Source organism: Neophocaena asiaeorientalis, unplaced genomic scaffold (assembly GCF_003031525.2).
Source record: "Neophocaena asiaeorientalis asiaeorientalis breed wild unplaced genomic scaffold, Neophocaena_asiaeorientalis_V1.1 scaffold221, whole genome shotgun sequence".
NCBI lineage: Eukaryota > Metazoa > Chordata > Mammalia > Artiodactyla > Phocoenidae > Neophocaena > Neophocaena asiaeorientalis.
Window position 1 is genome coordinate 445,015 of NW_020173766.1, and position 24,539 is coordinate 469,553.

At 44.9% G+C, this 24,539-nt stretch overlaps 1 protein-coding gene and 1 long non-coding RNA gene across 3 annotated transcripts in view; one reads left to right on the forward strand and one right to left on the reverse strand.

Annotated features, from left to right (window-relative positions):
• The first annotated feature begins 843 nt into the window (after positions 1-843).
• LOC112403771 (uncharacterized) lies at positions 844-10,911 on the forward strand. Its single transcript, XR_003003975.1, has 3 exons — positions 844-2,241; positions 2,774-2,878; positions 9,625-10,911. It is a non-coding gene; the product is annotated as an uncharacterized LOC112403771 (long non-coding RNA).
• The window catches only part of LTF (lactotransferrin), a 28,701-nt gene continuing 13,467 nt past the window's right edge, over positions 9,306-24,539 (reverse strand). For both annotated transcript variants that reach the window (XM_024751404.1, XM_024751403.1), the window contains exons 10-17: positions 23,862-23,952; positions 21,685-21,732; positions 20,595-20,750; positions 18,726-18,867; positions 14,591-14,658; positions 12,223-12,407; positions 10,918-11,107; positions 9,306-9,503 (exon numbers count right to left, since the gene is read on the reverse strand). In XM_024751404.1, the coding sequence (XP_024607172.1) occupies positions 9,463-9,503; positions 10,918-11,107; positions 12,223-12,407; positions 14,591-14,658; positions 18,726-18,867; positions 20,595-20,750; positions 21,685-21,732; positions 23,862-23,952 (921 nt within the window). In that variant the 3' untranslated portion in view covers positions 9,306-9,462. The remainder of the gene's footprint in view (positions 9,504-10,917; positions 11,108-12,222; positions 12,408-14,590; positions 14,659-18,725; positions 18,868-20,594; positions 20,751-21,684; positions 21,733-23,861; positions 23,953-24,539) is intronic.

Genomic DNA, 24,539 nt, shown 5'->3' on the forward strand with positions numbered 1-24,539 from the left:
AGGCAAAATGACATCGTTTTTGGATGTTTATAGACACAGTAATGAATTCACAGAACAAACCCTTTCAGAATTTTCAGAAAGAAAACATGGAGCATATAGAGAATAAACTCTTACAGTGACTGAGAGTGAAATAGTTACTGAAAATCAAAAGTCTGTGATGGCTGATCCAGCTACAATAGCCCACACACGTAAGTAGTATATCCAGCAAGGTCTTCTTCCCCTGTCAGAAGAAGAAGACAGTTGTCCTAAAGATAAAAATGATTCATGCTTGCACTATTTACAATAAAAGCAGCCCAAGTGCCTATCAGGTGCAAGTCGGATGAATGCATACACACACACAATGGAATAATACTCAGCCATAAAGAAGAATGAAATGCTGACATTTGCAGAAACGTGGATGGACTACAGAATATTATGCTACATGAAATAAGTCAGACAGAGAAAGACATACTGTATGATATCACTTATATGTGGAATGTAGAAAATAACACAAATGAATGCACATGCAAAATAGAAAAAGACTCACGGATATAGAAAATAAACTTGTGTGGGTTTCCCTGGTGGCACAGTGGTTAAGAATCCGCCTACCAATGCAGGGGACACGGGTTCATTCCCGTGTCCCGTGTGGGGTCTGGGAAGATCCCACGTGCTGCAGAGCAACAAAGCCCGTGTGCTGCAACTACTGAGCCTGCGCTCTAGAGCCCGCGAGCCGCAACTACTGAAGCCTGCGTGCCTAGAACCCATGCTCCGCGACAAGAGAAGCCACCGCAATGAGAAGCCCGCGCACCACAACGAAAGAGTAGCCCCCGCTCGCCAGAACTAGAGAAAGCCCACGCACAGCAACAAAGACCCAGTGCAGCCAAAAACAGATAAAATAAATTTATAAAAAAAAATACTGAATCACTATGCTATACACTTGAAACTAATAATATGAATCAACGATACTTCAATTTAAAAAATAACACGTTTTCCACTTTTCTACAAACTATTGCATTAGAAAACTAACAACCAGTAAAAAGCCAAAGAGAAGGTAGCTAGCATATTTAAGAAAATTTGACAGTGTTTCTGTTTTTGCCTGTAAACTATTTTCTAATGCAAAAAAAATTTTCCTATCAGGTCAAGACAATTCTGATTTGGGACATTTGAGAGAAAGACTGATATCTCATGAGAAATCTCTGATTCATCTCAATTTATGTGTTTGTGGGTACAAATGGAACAAATTTTAAAATGGTAAATGTGACTGATTTAGAGAATGAGAAAGCAATAAAACCTGAAATTGAAAAAAAAAATACAGGATGCCCAGTTAATTTTGAATTTCAGTTAAGCAACAAATAATCTTGTTCTTTTTGGTTTTTACAAATGTGCTGTGGCCACATCAGCCCAAGTTGTCCTCCCTCCTAAGAGCTGCTCACCATTCCCTGGTCTTAGGCTCCCACACCAAGCCTGAATTTCAATAGGACTTTATCCTTTACCAACTGCCTTCACAGACGTATTTGCACCACATAACAGTCCTTCAAAGAAAACTGACTATCACCAGCCTCATTTTACAAGTGTGGAAACTGAGGCTTAAATCTCACAGCTCTCAGGGGTCAGAATCTGGGCTTGACATTTTCTGATATCAAATCCCACACTCTTGCCTCTCCTCCACCCAGTACTTCCTGACTTGTCTACAGCACTTGGTTTATAGAGTGAGTTCCTGTATACTATTGCTCCGGATTTTTCACAACAGTCCAAAGGACTGGGGGAAGGCACATCCAAGGATTGCTGCTCCCCTCAGCCACCCATTTACAGACCCTGTGAAAAGCAAAGTTCGCCAAAGAACCATCTCTGGCACATCTAACAGAAGAAAATCTTTGATTCAAACTCCGAATCCTTTGATTTTTCCCTGTGGTGTGGCCTTTAGCTATGAGCGGGGCCATGAGTCACCTCCCTGGAGTCCCCTGCCACGCCTGCTCTGGGAGAAGGTAGGAAAGGGTGTCTCTCTCTTCCTGTGGGACCCAACACAGGCCATCTAGCCTCCCTGTGCCTCAGACAACTGGGAACAAGACACCCCCCCACACACAAAGGGCTGCTGGCCAGGATGAGGGCTTAGTGAGCAGCACAGTGACTGTCCACAGGACGCTGCCTACATCCCACTTTTCCTCACACCCTCCACAGATGCTGCCTGCACCCTAATGGTGCTTGAATTTCAGTTCTGATGGACCTCCTCGTCCCCACGTCAGCCTCCTGCTGCTGCTCCAGGTAAATGACTATGTTGACAAAAGGATCTAGGGACATGTGGCTCAGCCCCAGCTTCTTTGTTTGAAGGAGTGGTGGGGAGGTTCGGACCATCTCGCTTATATCACCTATGACAAAATGTGTTTTCCTCTGCCCTCAACCACGTGGTCAGCTCAACAATTTTTTTTTAACATCTCTATTGGAGTATAACTGCTTTACAATGGTGTGTTAGTTTCTGCTTTATAACAAAGTGAATCATCTATCCATGTACATATATCAGCTCAACAGTCCTGCTATGAGTCTGTGGACAGCCATCCCACCAGAGCCCCTGCTCACACGCTCTTTCAGGCGTCCACCTTTGCAGAACACCTGCCACACACTTCCTGGGGGTGCACCCAGCTTGCTCACCATGGCTCAGGACCGTCCCCAGCTGCCCCGTGCAAACAGACGCTCCCTCCTCGGCAAAGCACACAACCCATGTCCCCAAGCTGATGCCACTTCCAGCGGATGGCTATCTGCATGCATACTCACTGTCTCCACTCTTTTGTCTCTGAAGGACTCCAAGGCAGAGTCTGTGGGATTCATCTCCAAATGGACTAGAGGAGCTGCGACGTGGTGATGGATGAGGAGGTGGCCAAGAGAGAGACTCCAGCCAACACAGGTGCTGTTATTCCCCCAGAGAGGTGACACTCATGCCTGTGAGGGAAGGCAGGAGGAGTTGACTGCCAATGGGTAGTGGGAGCACTTCCTTAAGAAAGAGGCTTAAAGCCATTCCAGAGAAAATCGGAAAAATATGACTATAAACAAAATGTCAGATGACATACTTATCATTTTCAAGGGTGACAATAAAATTGCGATTATGTGGGAGAATGTCCCTATTCTTAAAGAATGCATGCTCAAGAATTTAGGAGTGAAATGTCATAGTCACAGCTCACATTCAAATAATTCAATCACACACATACACACACCAGGTGCATATAAAAGAAGCAAGAGGGAAAACACATCAAAACGTTAACACCTGTCAACTCTACATGGAGGGTATATGAATGTCCACTGAACCCTCTCTGACCCCCACTGCACAAATGGAAATATTCATAAGACCAAGTTGAAGGGCAAAACTGACTCTGATTTTGTCTGGATAAAAACAAAGAAGAAAGATTGACCCCAAGTACAAATTTTAAAAGTCTCCTCCCTTCTGGTCCCTCATGACTGGGGTCAGACTCAATCTGTAGGAGAGTCGTAGAGAGAACAAGCCCCAACCCCTCATTTTACTTACAAAGCTGAGCCCAGAGAAGGTAAAGGACTTACCCGAGGTCATACAGCCACACAGCAGCAAAGCTGCGACTTTGCTCTAGACGTCCTGCAGCACATGCCACTTCTTTCCCACTCAGGACTGACCTGTAATTATTTCTGGAGACAATGGCGGGCCAAATGATTCCGAATACGCTAAGGCTAACAGCTGAGAAAAAAGTATGCAGACTCAGTCCGTTTCCCAACAACTTAAGTACACACGACGTTCCTCCTGACACGATGTGATAGGGAAGCTCCCAGCACCACAAGATACTGGCTTTTCCCTCAAAACTAAACGCGCACCGCTAGGGAAGCTGCCTGCAGGCGTACCTTCCACGCTTCGTGCAACGCCACGCTCCGCGGGCGGAAGCACCGCGCAGGCGCAGACAGGAGCTTGGACTCCTCCGCGGCACCGATAGTCCCGGCACCGGGGGCGGAGCGTCGGGCCACCGCGGCGACTGTATCGCTGCGCCAGAGCAGCTCCAGGCCTCGCAACACCTGGTACGTTGGAAGGAAGAGTCGTCGCCGTTGTACTTCTAGAGCACTTCCAGGAACTGGTCCTGCACATCCGAGAGAGGCAGAGCTCACCTTGCAAGAATGGATGAAAGGAGCCAGGGATGTTCCTACGCCAGGACAAAGAGCAGCAGCCAAAGGATGGGCGCATGCGCAAAGAGTAGCGTTGACTTTTTTTTAATAGTTGGAAAAAATCAAAAGAATATTTCATGACATGTGAAAATTATATGAAATCCGAACTTCAGTGTCGAATTTCAGAAACTTTATTTTCAATAAAATAAAGTTTTTTTGGAACACGACCACACTCATTTATATATGTATTGCCAGTGGTTGCTTTTGCGCTGCAATGGCCGAGTCCAGTGGTTTTGACAGAGGTGGTCTGTGGCACTCTCATGGCTTCCCACTGCTGCTTGGTGCATTGTAAATTACAGCCAGTTATAATTCAATAGCATTTCAAGTACCAGACTGTGATGTTGTGATACAATAAGACATATACCTCCGGTCTTCAGCCCTGACTGATGAGGTGATAGGAGTGTCCTTTGTTATTCATAATAAACCCTCTACCTGAGTTTCAGTCAGACCTGAGTGTATGCTGATGAGGTGACGCTTGGTGATTCCCTAGATAGCTTCAGGATGGGAGCTGATTCCCAGAACCAACCTTGTGATGAGAGGATTGGAACTTTCAGCTCTGCTTCCTGACTTCCAGAGATGGGAGAGTGGCTGGATAATCACCAATGGTCAATGACTTAGTCAATTGTGTCTATGTTACGAAACTTCCATACAAACCCTAAACTACAGGATTCAGAGAGCTTCTTGGTTAGTGAACACATTCATGTACTGGAAGAGTTGCACACCCCGACTCCACGGGGATAGAAGCTCCTACGCTCTAGACCCTTCCAGACCCTTAGCCTATGTACCTTTTCATCCAGCTATTCTTTTTCTATCTTTTATACAATCCTTTAATATAAATAGGTAACAATAAGTAAAGTGTTTCCCTGGGTTCTTTGAGCCATTATAGCAAATTATCAAACCTGAGGAGGGGGTCGTGGGATTCCCCAGTTTACAGCCAAGTTGGACAAAAGTACAGGTAACCTGGGAACCCACTACTTGTGATTGGTGTCTGAAAAAAGAGGGCAGTCTTGTGGGCCTGAGGGCTTAACCTTGTAGGTCTGTGTTAACTCCAAGTGGTTAGTGTCAGAATTGAACTGACTTGCAGGAAACCCAGTTGGTGTCCACAGAGAATTAGAGAATTGTTTGGTGTAGAAAACCCACACATATTTGGTGTCATAAGTGTTGTGAGTAGATAGACATAGAGAACAGACTTGTGGTTGCCAAGGCAGAGGGGAATGAGAGAGGGATGAATTGGGAGTTTGGGATTAGCAGATACAAACTATTATCTATGGAATGGATAAACAACAAGGTCCTACTGTATAGCACAGGGAACTATATTCAGTATCCTGTGATAAACCATAATGGAAAAGAATATGAAAAAGAATATCTAAATAACTGAATCACTTTGCTGTACAGCAGAAATTAACACAACATTGTAAATCAATGCTACTTCAATATAAAAAATGTAAGTGTTGTAAGTAGAGAGAACAGTTTATCTTTATACACATAGAGCCAAACCACCTTTTTTTAAATTTTTATTACCAGTGCATATTCATCGTGTTAAAACAAGCAAAGAAGAGAAAAGTGAATTTTGAATGTCACACTAATAAGACACTATGGATTGTGGATTATTTTGTTATCAAATTAGATGCCAAAGCACTGTATTTATTATGCAATGAAACTATAGCTGTGCTAAAAGAATACAACATGTGTTGACATTTCCAGACTAAGCATTCATTGCACTATTCCAAACTCATAGGGGAAAAATGGTCAGGAAAATTACAAATTTTAAAGTGAAATATCTCATCCCAACAGAATTTCTTCAAGGGACTTCCCTGGAGGTCTGGTGGTTAGGACTTGGCACTTTCACTGCCATGGGCCGGGGTTCAATCTTTGGTGGGGGAACTGAGTTCCCACAAGTTGTGTGGCGCGGCCAAAAAAAAAAAAAAAAAGTCTTCAAAACAAAAAAAGAAATGAGGCTGCAAGCAAAGTAACTTTCTAAATAGCTCATTTGTTAGCCAAGCAAGAAAAGCCATTTACCTATGTTGAGTTAATGAAATCATGTTTGATTGCAGCTGTAAACAAATGTGCCCAGAGAAAATTAACTTAAGACTTTAGCGTTTCACTGACAACTCTTGCTTAAAGAGCTGAAAACATTGGGAACAAGAAATAGGACAAATGATTTGAGTGGCTTTCCTTGGCTTTTGATGAGTAAACAGATGTTACAGATGCTGTTAACTATTGTCTATTTGAGGAATCAGTGGTGAGTTTGAAGTGAGTAAAGAATTAGCCTCTGGGGCTTCCCTGGTGGCGCAGTGGTTGAGAATCTGCCTGCCAATGCAGGGGACACGGGTTCGAGCCCTGGTCTGGGAAGATCCCACATGCCGCGGAGCAACTGGGCCCGTGAGCCACAATTACTGAGCCTGCGCGTCTGGAGCCTGTGCTCTGCAACAAGAGAGGCCGCGATAGTGAGAAGCCCGCGCACCGCGATAAAGAGTGGCCCCCGCTTGCCACAACTAGAGAAAGCCCTCACACGGAAACGTAGACCCAACACTGCCATAAATAAATAAATAAAGCAAACTGTCAACAAGTAAAAATAAATAAACACTATTAAAAAAAAAAAAAAAAAGAATTAGCCTCCAGGAATAGTCCACATGGGATAACTACAGGCAAGAATATTTTCCAGAAAATTGAGGAAACACTAATTCAGTACAATCTGAAGTGGAATCTGCTGAAATGTATTACAATTGATGGTTGTTAAAATCTGTGTTGGGCAGAAAAAAAGTTTAGAGTGGGGACCGTGCAGAATACAAGCTTTCCTTGAAGACTGTAAGGAACTTGAGGTCTGAGGAAGTAAAAGCAGGGACACCAAACACAGCCCCACACTCAATTCAGTGTCAGGGTGAAAGAATGCGGGACCAAAGACCCCCCTCATTGATGCTACGGCCGCCTGACTTGCTTTGGGCGATGAAATGATGGAAATGATATGGCCTCTCCTAGAAGGAAGCTTTAAGAGTTTTTTTGTGTTGCCTCCATCTCTCTTTCATTTCCCGCTCTGTCTACAGGCCAGTGTGCCCCAGGCAGGGGCTGCTGGTTCAGCCTGGGTCTCAGAATAAAGAAATGAACAACAGAGCCACTGATGACCTATGACAGGTATGAACGTGAGACAGAAACAAACCTTTGTTGTGTAAGACATTGACATAACTTAGCATGAGTTAATGGATACAGCGATGTTAGATTTTGAAATTTTTATTTCAGCCAGAAAAGGGGATTTCATGGGCCTTTAATTTCACCTAAGTATCTTATTTATACAAGAAGGTTTATACGGTTCAAATATGATGTTTTATCTTGCTGGTATTATGACTAATATGGCTACACCATCAAATGTTGCTCCCTCAGTAAACTTCTAGTTTACTAGTGAGGCTGGACTACATATCTGGGCCATAATTCAAAGTAGCAAAAAAGGGAGTTTTCATTCTAGGATTATGGGACCGTAATTAATGTCCTTCCTGACAGATTTCAGAGGCTTCTGCAGGCAGCAGAAGAACTGCCTATCTCATTTATTTTTTAACATCTTTATTGGAGTATAACTGCTTTACAGTGTTGTGTTAGTTTCTGCTGTATAACAAAGTGAATCCGCTATACGGATACATATATCCCCATATCCCCTCCCTCTTGCATCCTCTAGGTGGTCACAGAGCACTGAGGTGATCTCCCTGTGCTATGCCTGCCTATCTCATTGATACTGGTCAATGCTGGCCATTCTTGTCTGCTCTCTGCCTTTGAAAGGGAAGATTCACCCTGGTTGACGCAGGTTTGCCTGTTGAGTCCAATGAGCCATTGGAAATACTAAAAACAGGAAAATGATCCTTTCTCAGGGAAGAGTTACTAATCTAAGGTAGGACCCCAATGGGCCCTGTTTACTGGTGGGGAGAGTCTGTGCATTAGCAGCTAAAACCCAACCATTTGGTTCTCTCTTAATTCCCTTCCCTGGCATCAAGATAGTGGGTCAGATTTGAAACTCTGGAGAAGAAAACTGGGGGGAACACACTTAAAGGACAAAGCATGGACCTTCAAAAAGGCAGAAAAAGGAAGGAGCAGCAGCATGGAAGCTGAGGAAACAGAACTTCAAGGAGCACATGTCCACAGGATCAGACATAGTAAGGGGCTCAGGGAAAAGAGATGTGAACCCTATTAAGCTTGGCCATTTGGGAAGCTGGGGCTGTCCTATTCCAGAACCGCTTCAAGGGAGTGAACAGGTTAGAATCAAACTACAGTGGGGTGAAGAGAGAATGACCCAAACACCCACCTGACTTGCTGAAGTGAAGGCAGCCCTCTCTGACCACGCTTTAAAGAGCCTGGCTGAGAAAAGTGGGAATAAACTGGTGACCAGAGGTTAGCCGGAGGTTGAGGACCAACAAGGCCAAGGGATAGATGTACAGTTGTCTCCTGTTCCTCGGTATTTGCAGGGATTGGTTCCAGGACACCCTGTGGATGCCAAAATCCAAGGATGCTCAAGTCCCTTATATAAAATGGTGTAGTATTTGCATATAACCTATGCATGTCCTCCCATATATTTTAAATCATCTCTGGACTACTTATAATACCTAATACAATGTAAATTGCAAATTCAAGTTTTGCTGTCTGGAACTTTCTGTAATTTGTTTTCAAATATCTTCAATCCTCAGTTGGTTGAATTCAAGGATGTGTAACCCATGGACATGGAGGGCCCACTGTGTTCCACATTTTCCTATGTCTATATTTGTAAATTTACTATACCTGATGCTATTTACTTCAAATAGCAAATACTCATAAATCTTCTTGATACCCGGCTTCTTCCACTAATCCCTTGATTCCTACTCTCTATTCCTTCCCCCGTCTTAGAAACACACACACACACATGCACATACACACTCAAACACACACACACACACACACACACACACACACACACACACAACTATATGAGGGACCAACAGGTGCCCTTGAGGAAAAGAGTTGCTTGGCCTGAACTTAGACTCCAGACCATCAGGCACTAAGCCCGAAACTGCCGGTAAGAGTGGGGGTGGGAAGTGGGAATACAGGGAAGGAAAGGTTCCACTGGGCAGGTGTTTGGTCAGACACATGATTTCAGTATGAAATTCTAGAAAAGATGAATGGCACTTTATAGGGAATGAAAATCAACAGCATTTCTAATTTTATTTCTTGTTAAGATGGTAGCAGGGATCTGTGAAAACTGATGGGCTTGGCAAAATCCGCCCTCAGGAAGGGAGAAGAAGGATCAGGGCTGGAAGCAGGGAGGGGCCCCCGGGGAGGCGGGGCAGCTTCTCTTCAGGTTTGACCTCTCAGGAAGGCGCAGGCTTCCAGAAACGCTGTGGGACACAGCAAAGCAGGAGATTCAGAAACTGATTCCTTTTTTTTTTTTTTTTGAATCAATACATCAATCAAAGAGGACACTAAAACAGACTTTCCTCTGCCCTCCCACCACTGTAGGTCAAGGCTTGCCATCCCCACATTTCCCCACTGTCCGTCCTGCGAAGAGCTACAGGACCCAAGGGAGCACACAAAAGCTCTGGTCCTTATCAAGCTGCGAGATTCCCTGCTCTGGCCTGAGTGACACAGCTGCCACCCACTTGTCTCCAGGTGAATCAGCCGTCACACTCTCAAGTTCACAAGGTATTGATGGTCCTCGAATCTGTTCTGGAATGTGAGCAATTGATCATCTTTATGCAAATCTGCTTGCAGTAATATCCACCTACTCATTCACTCATTCATCCATGAATCCCTCCTGAGCACTGGCTTTGTGTGAGCCTCTGTGTTAAGTGCTGAGGATTCAACACAGACAGATAAGCCCTGCCCTCAAGGGGTGTACCATCTGTGCAATCCTGAGCGGGCTGCTCACAAGAGTAGACCTGCAGCGCAATTTCTAGGGCAATTTCTAGGCGTAGCCCTAGATCCACCTGCATCACAATTCCCTGAGATGTCCGTGGAAATAGCAGGGTTTCCTTGGCACTCTTGACATTTGGGGCTGGGGAATTCTTTGTTGCGAAGGCTGTTCTGTGTGTGCTCTGTTCAGTAGCATCCCTGCTTCTACCCACAGATGCCAGCAGCACCCCCTATATCAGGAGAATTAAAAATACCTCCTGGCATTGCCAAATGCCTCAGGGGCAAAATCATCCCCGGTTAAGAACCACTGATAAAGAGATTCTCAGCCCTTCCCCAACCCCTGGACCGCCATACAACACCCACCGATGCCTCCAACTCCCCTGGTGAGGGACCAGGAATAGGAACCCAGATGACAGCAGCGCACAGAGGAGGCAAAACTTGCCGAAACTCGAGAATCACTGCCTGGAGGCTCACAACACTCTGCTATGTCTTCTAAATGTTTTTAAAGGGTTAAATTATTGTCAATACGTTTTCCTGGCTAAAATGTTTTTTGAGAATTTGTATTCTCTATGGTTAGTACTTACAGTAAGTGCCTAGAAACCAGAATTTGTCATTTGTCAACATATATGTATATATATGTATACCTTTGTGTGTATGTATATACATACATACATATATTTACAATCGCTATCAGCCTTCTAAAAATTTAGCATATTACTACGGCTTTATTTTATTCTCTAGCTCTTTCACCTCATCAGTGAGAGTGTAATTTCCCAAAGTATAGAGACATTGTATTGCCTTAACGTTTTTATACCCGCTTCATCCCTAGAATGTTTGGCCCTCCAACCTTGACCTTCACCTGCGGTGGTTTCCCAGTGACGCTACCTATGTTCCACTTACGGGAGGCTGAGCATTTTTTCAGGTTAGCAATGGCCGTGACATACTCTGGTCCCAAATATTTTTCATATGTTGTTTTGCCTCCAAGTTTGGCCAGACACTCAGTGTTGTCATTGAACAGAAGGTTTTTGGTCTCAGACTGGAATAAGCAAAACTTGCTCGGGCAGTGTTTTCCATTTCTCCCAAACTCAGCCTGTGTCAAAAGGGCAGACAGTAAGAGAGCAGCGGAGGAAAACAGGAGAGGTTATGGATTCGGGGAGGCCAAGGGCATTTCTTCTGCACAGGATCAGCCACAAGAAAGCCATGGGGCAAAAGGAGCTAAGTTCTGGAATCACTCTACTGTCCTGGCTAAGTCTTCCCCTGCCCCATGGCCCCCTGCTCCACACCCCAGCTCAGTGCCCAGGCCCCTCACCACTTCTGATCTCACCTCCCACCATCTTGCCTTTCTTTTTAATCTGTGGCCTCTTCCCTTAGAACTTCTTATGTGTAACTAGGTGACAGCTGAGGATTTTGAGATCCACCCCCAAAGTAATCACCTCTAGCATTCTAAGAGGCCAACTCTCCCAGAGAGGCAGACTGCATTGGAAATCCTCTCTGCCACGGACCCAGTCATTGCCTTGGGCAGGTCACTTAGCCTCCCTTGGGCCTGGTTCCTCCTCCATGCCCAGGCCTCCCACGGAGGTGAGCTGCAAGAACCAAGCACCTGCATGGAAGCAGACCTCTTACGAGCACCCGTGAGTGTGCACAGCGGGGGCTCCATAAATGCTAGTTATTGTGCCAATTTTTACATTCCAGGGCCACTTTCTTTAACGCACATCTAGAAACATGCCATTTTAATACAGAGCTAGATGTCCTAATAGAGAATCCCAGACTTCAAGGAAATTATAGGATTTCCTTCAAACCACTTCGCGTAGATAGCCTTATATCTATACAAGTTCTGGGTTTGTTGTTTTTAGAGATCACAAATGCAGGGCCCCTGTCTAGAACATCCCCAGTCGGCCCGGGCTCTGGAAACATCAGCAGAGTAAATCACTCTCTACCTGGCTATGGGAGGAAGGCTCAGTCGCCTCCCTCATTTGCCTGAAGAACAACAGGAGGCTCAAGGAGATAAAGCATCTCCCAGCCAGACCGTGAGCGCACGTCCAGGGCCATGAGACTCAGGGCAGCCCCCCAGCGTGGAGCGAATACTCTCATCACCAGCTTCAAGCAGAGGGATGGGACAGAAAGGCCGGGGATGGGTGGATTCCCTGAGCTCTGTGATTGCCCCACCTAACAGGAGCCCCTGCAGGAGGCCCTGGTGACCCATACCTGTTGGAGGAGAAGCACCTCTTCCACGTGTGCTGCCTTATCGCTCCGAGATACCACGGCATGATTTGGGGCCACAGCCAGGTAGCAGCTCTCAGCCTCTGTCACAGGCTTCCTGGTGCCATCGAGACACAGCAACTCAAAGTCATCCCGATTCAATCTCCTAGCCGAGTCCGCAGTGTTCTCTCCTGGAGATATAAAGAAGGCAGCATCAGCCACGGCTGCCACTCTTGAGTCAAAGCATCCTTTCCGGGTGGCTGTGACCATCCACCGGCCTCTTGAAATGCACACACTGGGGTTGCAGTGATGTGAAGGAGAGCAAATAAAGCTCCACAAGATACACACACTTCAAACATATCAAGCATTAGTGCTATATCCTCACGATGGAGTATTACTCAGCAATAAAAAGGAGTCAAGTTCTGACACACGCTACGACGTGGATGAACCTTGAAAACGTTACGCTAAGTCAAAGAAGCCAGTCACAAAAGATCACATATCGTAGGATTCCATTTATGTGAAATGTCCTGAATACGCAAATCTATGGAGACAGAAAGTGAATTGATGGTTGCCAGCTCTGGGGGAGTGGGGAAGGGACTGATAATAGGTGTGGGGTTTCTTTAAAGGGTTTTGTGAAAGTTCTAGAATTGGATTCTCTTGGCAGCTGCACAACTTTGAATGTGCTGGAGATCACTGAATCCCATTGAATCTACACTCTGAATGGGTGGATTTTGAAGTATGTAACTTGTATCTCCATAAAGCTGTTACATTTTTTTAAAAGAAAACCCTCCATGTATGCCAGATTTTCCAGTGAGTTCCAGAAAAAGAAGTGTTGGCTTGTGTTCAAGAAGAAATTGTTGGGACTTCCCTGGTGGTCCAGTGGGTAAGACTACCAGCTCCCAAGGCAGGGGGCCCGGGTTCGATCCCTGGTCGGGGAGCTAGATCCTGCATGCTGCAACGAAGATCCCGTGTGCCGCAACTAAGGACTGGCTCAGCCAAATAAATAAATTAAATAAATAAGTATTTTTTAAATAAAAAGAAGAAATTGTTTCCTTTCATATTCCAATGCTCTTAGTGTAACCAGAGGAAGGATAGGAATGTCTATGGGTTTATCAAATATGCTTTCAGTCAATTACGATAAAATACAGTTGTGAAATCCCAGAGAAGCTTAAAACTAAATTTGACACCCATCTGATCCCTGGAGATCACTTAGATTCACGGTTCCTGAATTCGAAATGAATTCGAAATGTAACCGTACACAGTTATGCCTGTGTGTGTGCAAATGGAGCTTTCGTGGTCAGGTGGCTGCTTCTCTCCTTTCGCCCTGTCCCCTCAAGAAAAGACTTCCTGCATTCTCTCAGCTTTGTCCATTCAATACTGAGATCACCCCAGATTTACATGTCTGGCCTCGACTGCTCTCCCCAGGGACTTGGAGGAGTGGCTCTGGCTGTGGCTGTCACTGAAGGGAAGAGGCAGAAAGTGGAAGCAGCCCCTTTGAGGGGGGAAGTGGCAAGTCCTCTGCGGCGGGGTGGAGGGCTAAGTGCAGCGGGTAGGGAGAGAGGTGCAGTTTGGAAAGCAGCACACTGCTGGGAGTCTTAAACTTGGTAATTAGTATTTTCACCAGAGGTCAGAAGAGAGAGTGACTTATTCCTCTATTGGCTGGGGGATTTTACCTTCTATCATCTGCATCTGCCTATGATTTTGTCCTCATTAACTCCCCAAGGAGTTTCCACACTGAGGGCTCACATGGGCTGAATGAAGGCTCCTACTTCCTTGTTTAAAAGGGGAAATTTAACCTGCATATGTCCAAATATTTTTTTCATGTATCATCCACGTGCAGTTTCTGATAGGCTGAGACAGGAAGATGGTGTGCTTCTGTGGCTGACTAGACAAAGCCAGGGAGATAGTTGCCCCTGAGTATGGCTGGTGTGTGTGTGTGTGTGTGTGTGTGTGTGTGTGTGTGTGTGAGAGAGAGAGAGAGAGAGAGAGAGAGAGAGAGAGAGAGAGAGAGAGTGGGTTTAACTTAATTGTTTCTTTGAGTATCATTTTTTTGTTGAAAATGTACTCATTAACATGATAATGTGTTAACTTTGTAAATCAGATTCTTTCCTCTATATGGTGTTTGTTGCTGTTGCTTTTTTGTGCATTATATAAGAGTGTGAGAGAGAGAGAGAGAGAGAGAGGAAATTTGGTTTCAAAATCAATGTGACACCTATAGATGTTACTATGTTGCATACTGAGGTAAAGTATTTTAGAACTAATTTGATCCAAGTCTGGGAAAGGTTATATTTCCCTATTGCAAATTTGAATAGTAATCTGTGTTGTGATGGCAAAGATTCTTCTTTGAAGGGGAAAGGGAAACATCTTTACCTACCGTTAGTATTCTCCAAGACAGTGACCTCTTTCACAAATGCAACATCCCCAGCGTCCTCAGCCAGGCACCTAAAATGTTTCAGAGAATAAAAACATTGCCAGGGCTTCCCTGGTGGCGCAGTGATTGAGAATCTGCCTGCCAATGCAGGGGACACTGGTTCGAGCCCTGATCTGGGAAGATCCCACGTGCCGCGGAGCAACTAAGCCTGTGAGCCACAACTACTGAGCCTGCACGCCTAAAGCCCGTGCTCTGCAGCAAGAGAAGCCACTGCAATGAGAAGCCCGCGCACCGCAACAAAGACCCAGCACAGCCAAAAAAAAACATTGCCAGAGAAGAAAAACTATTAGAGTTTTCATAAATATTCATAATACACATTCCAAAAACTGAAACATGGAACTAAACATAGAAAACATAGAGACAAATATTTCCAGGAACTTAGAGTTTAAAATGGTAGGTTGAAGATATATGGGTACCTTCCCTCCTTCTAAAATTCCAATAAAATGACATGAGTGAGATTTTTTTTTTAAGCCATAAATCTATGAGCCAGAGGAAGGCAAGAGGGAAAGAGAGAAGATAATAATGACAACGTTTGGAGGTAGAGAACAAATGCGTGAGCAGTAATTGACCCAAAAGAGCAAAGAAAGCTGTGACGTAAGTTGGAAGTGGGGGGCGCCCAGGAGAAAGCTGATGTGCATGGCAGAACTCCAGAAAGACTCAACAGTTAGAAGTACTAGGCACCGCTGAAAGTAGCTGAGAACAGCAGCACTAGATAGAGCCTATATACATGAAGTGTAAATATATATATGCCCAATCCGATGAATTAAAAGAAGACCCACTAAAGAAATATCATTGTGAAGTTTCAGAACACTGGAGGGAGATTTAAAAATAATTTTTAGAACTATTTTATTTTTTTTAAATCAAAAACTTTTCACAAAAATAGGGGCTTCCCTGGTGGCGCAGTGGTTGAGAGTCTGCCTGCCGATGCAGGGGACACGGGTTTGTGCCCCGGTCCGGGAAGATCCCACATGCCGCGGAGCGGCTGGGCCCGTGAACCGTGGCCGCTGAGCCTGCTCATCCGGAACCTGTGCTCCAGAACGGGAGAGGCCACAACAGTGAGAGGCCCGCGTACCGCAAAAAAAAAAAAAAAAAAACTTTTCACAAAAATAGTTTTCAAAGCATTTTACATTGGATGAAACGCAACACTCATTTTTTCCTAGAGTATTTTTCATTCATAGTTAAATCTCTGTAATTTTAGAGAGAGATATAAAACATATGTGTCTGATTTATTTACTCTTCACAAAATATTCTTTGTGTAGACTTGTTTGTCTAAGACACTTCATGAGCCTTCTAAAGCTTCTCTCTCAGAATTAGGAAGCCAAAAATAAATTGTTGAAAACTCAAAAAAAAAATTATTTTCAAGAAGAAAAAATGTCATATACAAAGAATCAGGGGTCGAAAAATGGTACCAGATTTCTCAACAGAAACTCTAGCTTTAGAAGACAATGGATTAATGCTTTTAAATTTCTGTATTTGCTCGATTTTCTGTCTATGTTACATCCTGCATAATTTTTTCACATATTTTCCACATCGCTACTTCTCATTTTAGCTATGTTTAATCTGTTAAACTGGTCAATTATACAGCAAACTTCAATTGCTGTAATTTTTTTCCTTTCTAGAAGTTCTATGTATTCCTTTTTAAAACTACTAACCTGTTTATTCTGTTTTTTGCTTCTGGCAACTTTTCCCCTGTGTGTTTGTTTCACATTGTTATAATTACTTTTTACTGTGTCCTGCTCATTGTTACTGATAGAGTATTCCTGAGCAGTATTTGAGGCTTAAACTGAAGATGCTGTCTTCCAGACAGATTCCTAAAGAGACCGCTAGTCTGGGACCACTTTTTAAAAAATTATGAGTTGAGAATTTCTGGACCATCCTAGGGGACACAAGTTGGAGCTGCAAATCCATGCAAGAGCTGGCCCATGGTTTCAATTTTTCAGGGATGGTATGTATTTTCTTCCCTGTTTTCCTCAGCATCCAGGCAACCTGAAGCCTCCTAGGAGTGGGGTGGAAGTTACTTCTGGTTCACTCCTACCTTAAAGGTGTATGTAACCTCTGAGTTCAAGTTTGTCAGAATAGCTACTGTCAGGACAAAGTGTCTCCACCTAGGTCTCTGAATTCCTATTCCCCTTAGATTTTAGTCTAATAATCCCTTGTTACTTTGTCAGTTATTCAATGCTCTTAAGAACACGTGTGTGTGTGTGTGTGTGTGTGTGTGTGTGTGTGTACTTAACCCAACGTTTTTGCTTGTTTGTAGTGGGACAGTTGGTCAAAACAGTTAATGCTCCCATTTCCCAGATATGGAAATCCTGTCAAAATTCCTAGGGAAATTGTTTTCCAGCCTGTACTTAGTTATCCAGCCAAACTATAAATCACTTCAAGAGTAGACTAAAGATGTTTTTAGACACGTAAATACTCAAAAAACAGAACTCCTATTCACCCTTTCTCAAGAACATGTGTTCTGTTGCAACAAAACCAAGAAAACTAAAGATGTGGGAAACAGATCATTTAAGAGGAAGTAAGACAATGAAAAATCCCAGAATGATGCTTAAGGGGAATCCCCAGACCACAGATATGTAGGGGGCCTCGAGAGGACCAATCCAGACTGGGGAGGAGGGTGGAGATCTTCAGGTGCAACATTCGCAGGTAAATGATGAATCTGGTTCAGCATCCAGTCTGTTTGTGCATGGATTGCTAGATTTATGCTACTAGTAGAAGGTATGGGGATGAATGAGTGATTTTTTAAAAGAAGTACAGAAAATTAAGCAAAGTTTAAAAAGACACCTATCAACTCCAGAGTAAACAAAAACTCTGTTCAATAAGGGAAATATAATTTTATTATGTCACATATTTAATATGAGACTAATATTTACATATTCATAATAAAGTAAGCACTAAATATGTCATACTCTTGTTGGATACTAAAAGGAGGTGAAGTTTGTGGTTACGGGTGGAAGAAACACAGGAGCAGTATGAGAGGCTAGATCTTCTTTCATAATGGAAAGTCAGCAGAAAATAGCTGACATTTAAAAATCAAGAACCAGCAATATATAAGGATGTTAGTTAGAAACACAGAGATAAATATGGCTCTGGTTCCAGCTTTCGATTTGAGCAAAAGACAAAGCATTTCCTTCTAGTATAAATAGGAATACTAAAGTGTAGGTGTTTCCAGTGAAATAATACCTTACCATAGGTTTGAAAAAGAAAACCACATGGTTTTTTATCAGACATGTTGTCTATTCAATATTTCTGAGTAGAATCACATCACAACACTTCCATATGCAAAACTTTAGCCGCTTAAAGATATTTTTGTACATTCACGAAATTTCTTTTTATAAGTCACTCAGAGTATAACAAAAGCTACTTTTATATCATGCCATCACTGGAGAGAAGGCTACTGAATTTACATTAAAAAATTCAAAGACCAGTTCGGGCAGTCATTCTCAGGTACATGACGCCACCTGGTGGTGAAATATATTCTTGGAGAATACAGAAAAAACGGACGGGGGAGAACTCTGCCCTTCAAACCCCTAATTGTACCACTGAGAAGTAACATCTGGATTATAAAATGAAGACTGTGGAAAGATACTGTGATTTACTAAGTGTTTATAATTGGTGAATTCTGGAAACTTATTTTTTGGTTTATTTTTCACTAGTGGAGAATAACACTGTGCTATTTTGCCATTTCTAAGGCCAAAATCAAAGACAAAAGTAAAAGGTGAAACATAACAATGACCTAGGCTGGGGTAGAGGGTAGTGCCTGTGAGAAAGAGAATTCTTCCCCGTAAACGGAACTGCAGAAAGGACTGATACCACAACCTCTCCCCATTTGATGCTGAGGATGAGGACATCGAGGCCCACTGAGGTTGACCTTGGCTCCAAGCCACAAGGGGGAGACCAGCAGAGCTGAGGTCAGACAGCCCCGGGGCCAGTCCCCACTCTTGGGGTGGTGGGTGCGATGGGAGGAGCCCTCCCCAGCCCACCCATCAGCTGATCCCCAGGCTGCCCCTTGGCTCTGCTGTGAAGGGCCACATTGGGCCCCTTAGAAATGCAGTGCCAAGATGCCCACAGCACTCACCTGAAAGCCCCGGTGTAGCCATAGTACCTCTCCTTACTGTTGGGCACACACTTGTTCATGTTCCAGTCATCGCCAACACACAGGGCACAGAGGCTGGATTTCGGGTCAGCCCCAGGGGCACAGCTTTGATTAAAGAATTCATCTGCAGAGAAGAAGCACGGGGAGTCAGCTCTTCCTACCTGAGTCAAGATAAGCGGTCTTTACCTAACAGGTGATGTGGCTTGGTTTCCATTCATCATATTGCCCAAGGCAGATAGAACACAGTCATTATAACACACAGTAACATGTTACCACCAACCCGGGCCCCAGCAAGGTTCAGAAAAACTTGAGACTGTAGGTACTTGAGACAGGAAACCTGATTGGGGCTGGGGAAGAGAATGTGTAATTGTACAAAGGGTCCCATCATCACAGCCTCGAGCTGGGGACTCAACTTGATGAACCTGATGGCCATCTCAGCAGAAGCTGCAAAACATCCACTCCAGGATCTGATTTGCCCTTTTCCTCAGTAATAGGAACCCTGCTTTTTACCTGGGCACCTGGTCCCTTAGAACAGAGACAAGCCTTACTCTGTGGCTAGTAAGCCACATGGCTAAGCATCACCAGTGAAATATGAGCAGGAGTGTTGGGTGCCAGTGTCCTGACATCCTTAAAAGACAGCTGGCACACGTGTTTTGCCCCTTCTCCTTCCCTTCCTTCATTCTGCACATGGAATGCAGAAGCGGGGATTGGACCCCCAGATGTGACATGGGCCGTGAGCGACCTTGAGCACGGAAGCCACATATGTTTCAGGATAGCCAGATGTTTGAAACCTGGGCCCTTGACACCATGTAGTTGTCCTGCCAGCTCTGGACAATCCACCGCTGGACTCCACTCACGTGGGAGAGAAATAAACTTCTATTCACTTCTACTGGGGGTTTTCTGTCCTTGCAGCTGAACCTAATACGAACCAACCCACCATGTGATTTAACCCACAGTAAGGAGTTAACATGGATTAATACAGATTGAAAAGAGAGGAAATAAAGGTGACAAGAAAGCCCTGCCCCGACAAGCAAGTAGCACCCATCATCCAACTCGTGCAGCCCCTGCCACTGGAAGAGCCATGCCACGTGCCAAGCTCGGGCTAGGGCTGGGAGTGTCCCACTGTGGTCCTGGCAGCTTGCCCACAACCTGGAGGCTGCCGTGGGGTCACAGAGGGCGACACCAGTGTGCACTGCTAGTGAGGAACAGAGCCACACAAGAGCCCGCCAAGCCAGGATCACAGACCCATTCAAAATGCAGCAGGGCCCCACTTGAGCAGACGCCTGCCCGGGAGGGGGGCCATGAAAAGAGTGTGGCACACAGCCCCACGTCACCAGGCCCACGGCAGGTAGGGCGTGGCTCACGTGTGGGGTGTGAGCACGGCGTGCAGCCAGGAGGCGAGGCTGAGCCAAAAGCCTGGAGGTCTTACTCAGTTTCCTCTACAGCGTGGAGTGAGACGTCAGTTCTGTTTAGTAACAGAAGTCACCTTTCATGAGGAAGGCAGATGGCTTTTCCCAAATTGAGAAGCCAGTGCCTGGGAGGAATTTAGATCCGGAGCTCCAGGAAGCAAAAAGTGACTTTTGTACTTCTCAGGACCTGCATCCATTCTTAGGGTGCAGAGAAACAGACCGATCCTCCAGTTTTGCGCCTTCGTGTGGGGTGGAGGGGGTGTGGGAAGTGCTGTGTGGAGAAGCTGCAGAAGGAAGCCGCAGGGGGATCTTGCTTACACGGGAAAAGGTCTGTAAGCCACGGTCAGCCTGCAAGTCCCCACACCTCCCCTCCCTGAGTTCTACAGAGGAGCCCAGCCTGCCCCTCAGGATGGCCGACCCACGACTCCCTCGGGACTCCTACCAAATTTGCAGGAGCCTGTCTGGTCGGCGATCAGGCCCATGGGGATGTTCCAGCCTGCGGTCCTGTCCACGGCAGTGTGGCAGGACTTCTTGCCTCTCAGAGAATTCCATGTGAACTCAGCATTTGCCTTCTTGACAACTGCCACGGCAAGATACCCTTGGACAAGAGAAGAGCAGGTCTTAGCCTCCCAGGGCCCGGTCCATGGACTCTACTGCAGCTGTGTGCAACCCAAGCCAACGAAGGTCAAGAAGCATCACCAGGCAATGATTCCCCCGGATGACTGGCCACTGTCCGAGAGACCAACAAAGTTTAAGCTGCTGCTCTCTGTTAAGATGAGATTGATCTGGGTTATGAAATGAAATAGTATGCTGATCCTTGAAGTCCTTGACCAGCCAGATACTGCCCCTGAGTTATAAACCGGCAGTTCATTCTATTTTAGACGTGGGCTACTAAAGCCACGAACACTGACCAAGAAGCATGACCCCAAGAGTGCGTAGATCGCCAGCTGCAACATGCAATGCACCAACTGCATCAGGCCAGAGCAATGATGGCCGCCGGAATAAGTGCTGTGTGGATGCAGGGGGTGTGTCCCCAAGGACCCCCCTGTGCTGAGAGAGGGTCAATGGGGTGCAGTCCTCCTCCTGAGAGCACGCACCGGGCAGACTCCGCTGCCGGCAAGTGCAGAGCTCTGCCAAAGTTGAGGAAGCACCAGCTCTGGCAGGCAGGTGGGCTGGTGCACAGGGCAAGGGATTTAGCACAAGGGACCTGGTTCCAGGCCAGGATCTGCCACAGCATTATCAATGGCTGTGAGTGACATCCGGGACACTTTCCACGTCCATATGAGATGGGGGTGTAACACCCCACCTTCACCGTGGTCAGGACAAAATGAGGAACTCTTATATTTCTCTGCCATGTATGAAGGTCCATAAAAACGTAATTATAGTTACTCATCTGTGAATGATTTGCATCTGCAAAAGAACTTACAGCTTCTATGGCTGCATCTCTGTGAGGTTTTTTTAAGTTCCCACCACCTCCTCCTCCAGATACAAAAACCTACCCTTGACTCTGAAAGTGATCGATTCCAACTCACCTTTCGTTGGTCTGTGCACACAATCTGAGCTGTTGCTTTTGGAGGATTCTGAAAGAATAAAAACAAGCAAAACGTCATTAAACACATGTTTTATGGTGGTCATATATTTTTCAAAGGTACACACATATCAAAGAACATATACTGGCATGGTTTTGTGTATATGTGTTTTTAATATAAATAAATGGCATTGTATTATAGACTTCACTAAGTTTCCTCCTTTTTTTTTTTTATTTTCAACCCAATACTGTGTTTTTAAGCTCTTTTTTTTTGGCCGTGCCATGTGGCTTGCAGGATCTTAGTTCCCCGACCAGGGATCGAACCTGGGCCCCGACAGTAAAAGCACCCAGTCCTAACCCCACTGGACCGCCAGGGAATGCCCTAATTGAAGTATAGATGATTTACAGTGTTGTGCCAGTCTCTGCTGTACAGCAAAGTGACTCAGTTATACACAGACACATTTTTTAAAATATTCTTTTCCATTATCATTTATCCCAGGAGACTGGATATAGTTTCCTGTGCTATACAGTAGGGCCTTGTTGTTTATCCATCCTATATATAATAGTTTACATCTACCAACCCCAAACTCCCAGTCCCTCCCTCTCCCTCTCCCTCTCCCTCTCCCCCTTGGCAACCACATGTTTGATCTCTATGTCTGTGAGTCTGTTTTGTAGATAGGTTTATTTGTGCCATATTTTAGATTCCACATATAAGTGATATCATATGGTATTTGTCCCAATACTGTGTTTTTAAGTTCAAACCGCCTTACTGTCTGTAACTTATTGAGCTGAGTTAGGGCTCCTAAGTTCACTGCTTCCAATATTGTCACTGACATCTTCATACACGTCTGGGGATGTACCCAGGGGTGGAACTGCTGAAACTAACGTCTGGACAGTTCAATCACCACATAAACCAATCAAGTATCTTTTTTATTTAAGCCACTTGGCAATGGGATTGTGTCATTTGCAACCAAAGCACTCCTACCTAATCCTCGCCCGTTGGAGGTGAGGGGCACCTTGTCTCACCTGCCTGACCTCCTTTAGTTCCCTCTGGAGAGGCTAAGGATAAAGTAGCATTTCTTATGTCCCTTCAGCATGGGGAGATCCATGCTTTCAGACTCAGTAACTGGCTTCTCCTTGGGAAAAAGTCGCATCACTCCTGTTTCATGTGATGGATAATGTGAATCTGTAGGTGTTGTTTTATTGGAAAAGTATATTTAATTGGTTTATAACATTATTTAAGTTTCACGCATATAGCATTATATTTTGACTTCTATATACCTACCAAAAGTTTAGTTTCTATCCATCACCTACAGCTGACGCCCTTTACCCCTTTCCCTCTCCCCCCACTCCCCCTTTCCCTCTTGTATCCACTACTCTATTCCCTGAATCTGTGTGTTTGTTTTTGTTTGATTTGGTTTGGTTTGTTCACTTTTTTTTTTTTTAATATTCCACATAGGAGTGAAATCAGAAGGTATCTGTCTTTGCAGAATCAAGTCCAAAGAGACTGTCCCAGCAGTTCCATGCAGCAGAAATGCATATATGTGCTCACCAAACGACACAGACACAGATGCTCATACCAACGCTATCCACAGCAGCCAACTGGAAATTACCCAAATGCTCATCCATAGTAGAATAAATAACCGCAGTGGAGTCACAAGATAGAATACTACAAAACGAGGTATAATGCTGAGAAAAAGACATTTTTAAAAGCACATGCTGTGCAACTCCTTTTACATAGAGTTCAAAAACGGGCAGAACTGATCTGTGCCATTTGAAGTCAGGAGTCATTACCCTTGCTGGAGTAAGGGGGCTGGTGACAGGAGGACACAAGGAGACTTGTGGAACCTGCTGTCCTGCTCTGGGCCCTCGTGCTTAGGGATGTACCACTTTGTGAAATGTCCTTGAGTTGTACACTTTTCTGCATATATATTATACTTTACTAAAATCTTTTTAAAAATTAAAAAGAGGAAACCAGTCTGGGCTTTGTCAGTTCTCACTACAATAGGCTGTGTGGGTAACACGGCCCCTGTCATCTATTCTTTCCCCTGATTCTCCTGTTTGAACGTATCTGTCCATTTTAATGTCTCCACTTGGATCCACAGAGTGGGGTTACTCCTCTCTATACCCCACCCCCGAAGCCCTGAGGGAATAAACCAGAGAGGACTCTTCTCCACTTACTTTGGTTCTCTGCCAGGACAGGCACCAAACCACACTTGCCCGCAGTGTAGACATATCCTCCATCTAAGCTCAGGGCATCAGCTTCTCCTTTCTGCCAAGACAAAGCATATCTCCAGCACCACAGTGAGGCTGTTTCCTGTCCCGCCTGCCTTTACAGCTCTAAGAGAATGGCTGTCAGGTGCCCCAGTAAAGCAGCAAGGGTTGAACTGAGGACCCCAAGGAAACGCCATGTGCGCTATTAATTCTCTACCAGACCTACATGTCTTTCATGCTGTCGCTTCCATTGGAAAGACCGGGTACAGGTAGCCCGGTCCTCTGAACGAAATCCCTTTCTGCACTTGGAGTACTGTTGGGAGGCCCTCCTGGACCAGCCTCCCTCACTGAGGAGACAGATGGGAAGAGCTGGTCTTGTCTAGTCTCTGCTCGTCAGCACTACACTCAAAGTGCTACACAGAAGCTATTCAACAAGTGGGCAGAAACAATGAAATTCGCTCACCATCAGAATGAACGAGCCCACGCTCCAGAATCGGAACACGGATTCATCAAGATTGTAAAACTCCCTAAGTAATCATTTTTTTACAACATTATTAAAGCTAATAGGAGATGTGGATAAAGATTTCTATTCAAGGCTGCACAGCACAGGGTTATTGTTAACAACAAAATAAGGAGACAAAGAAG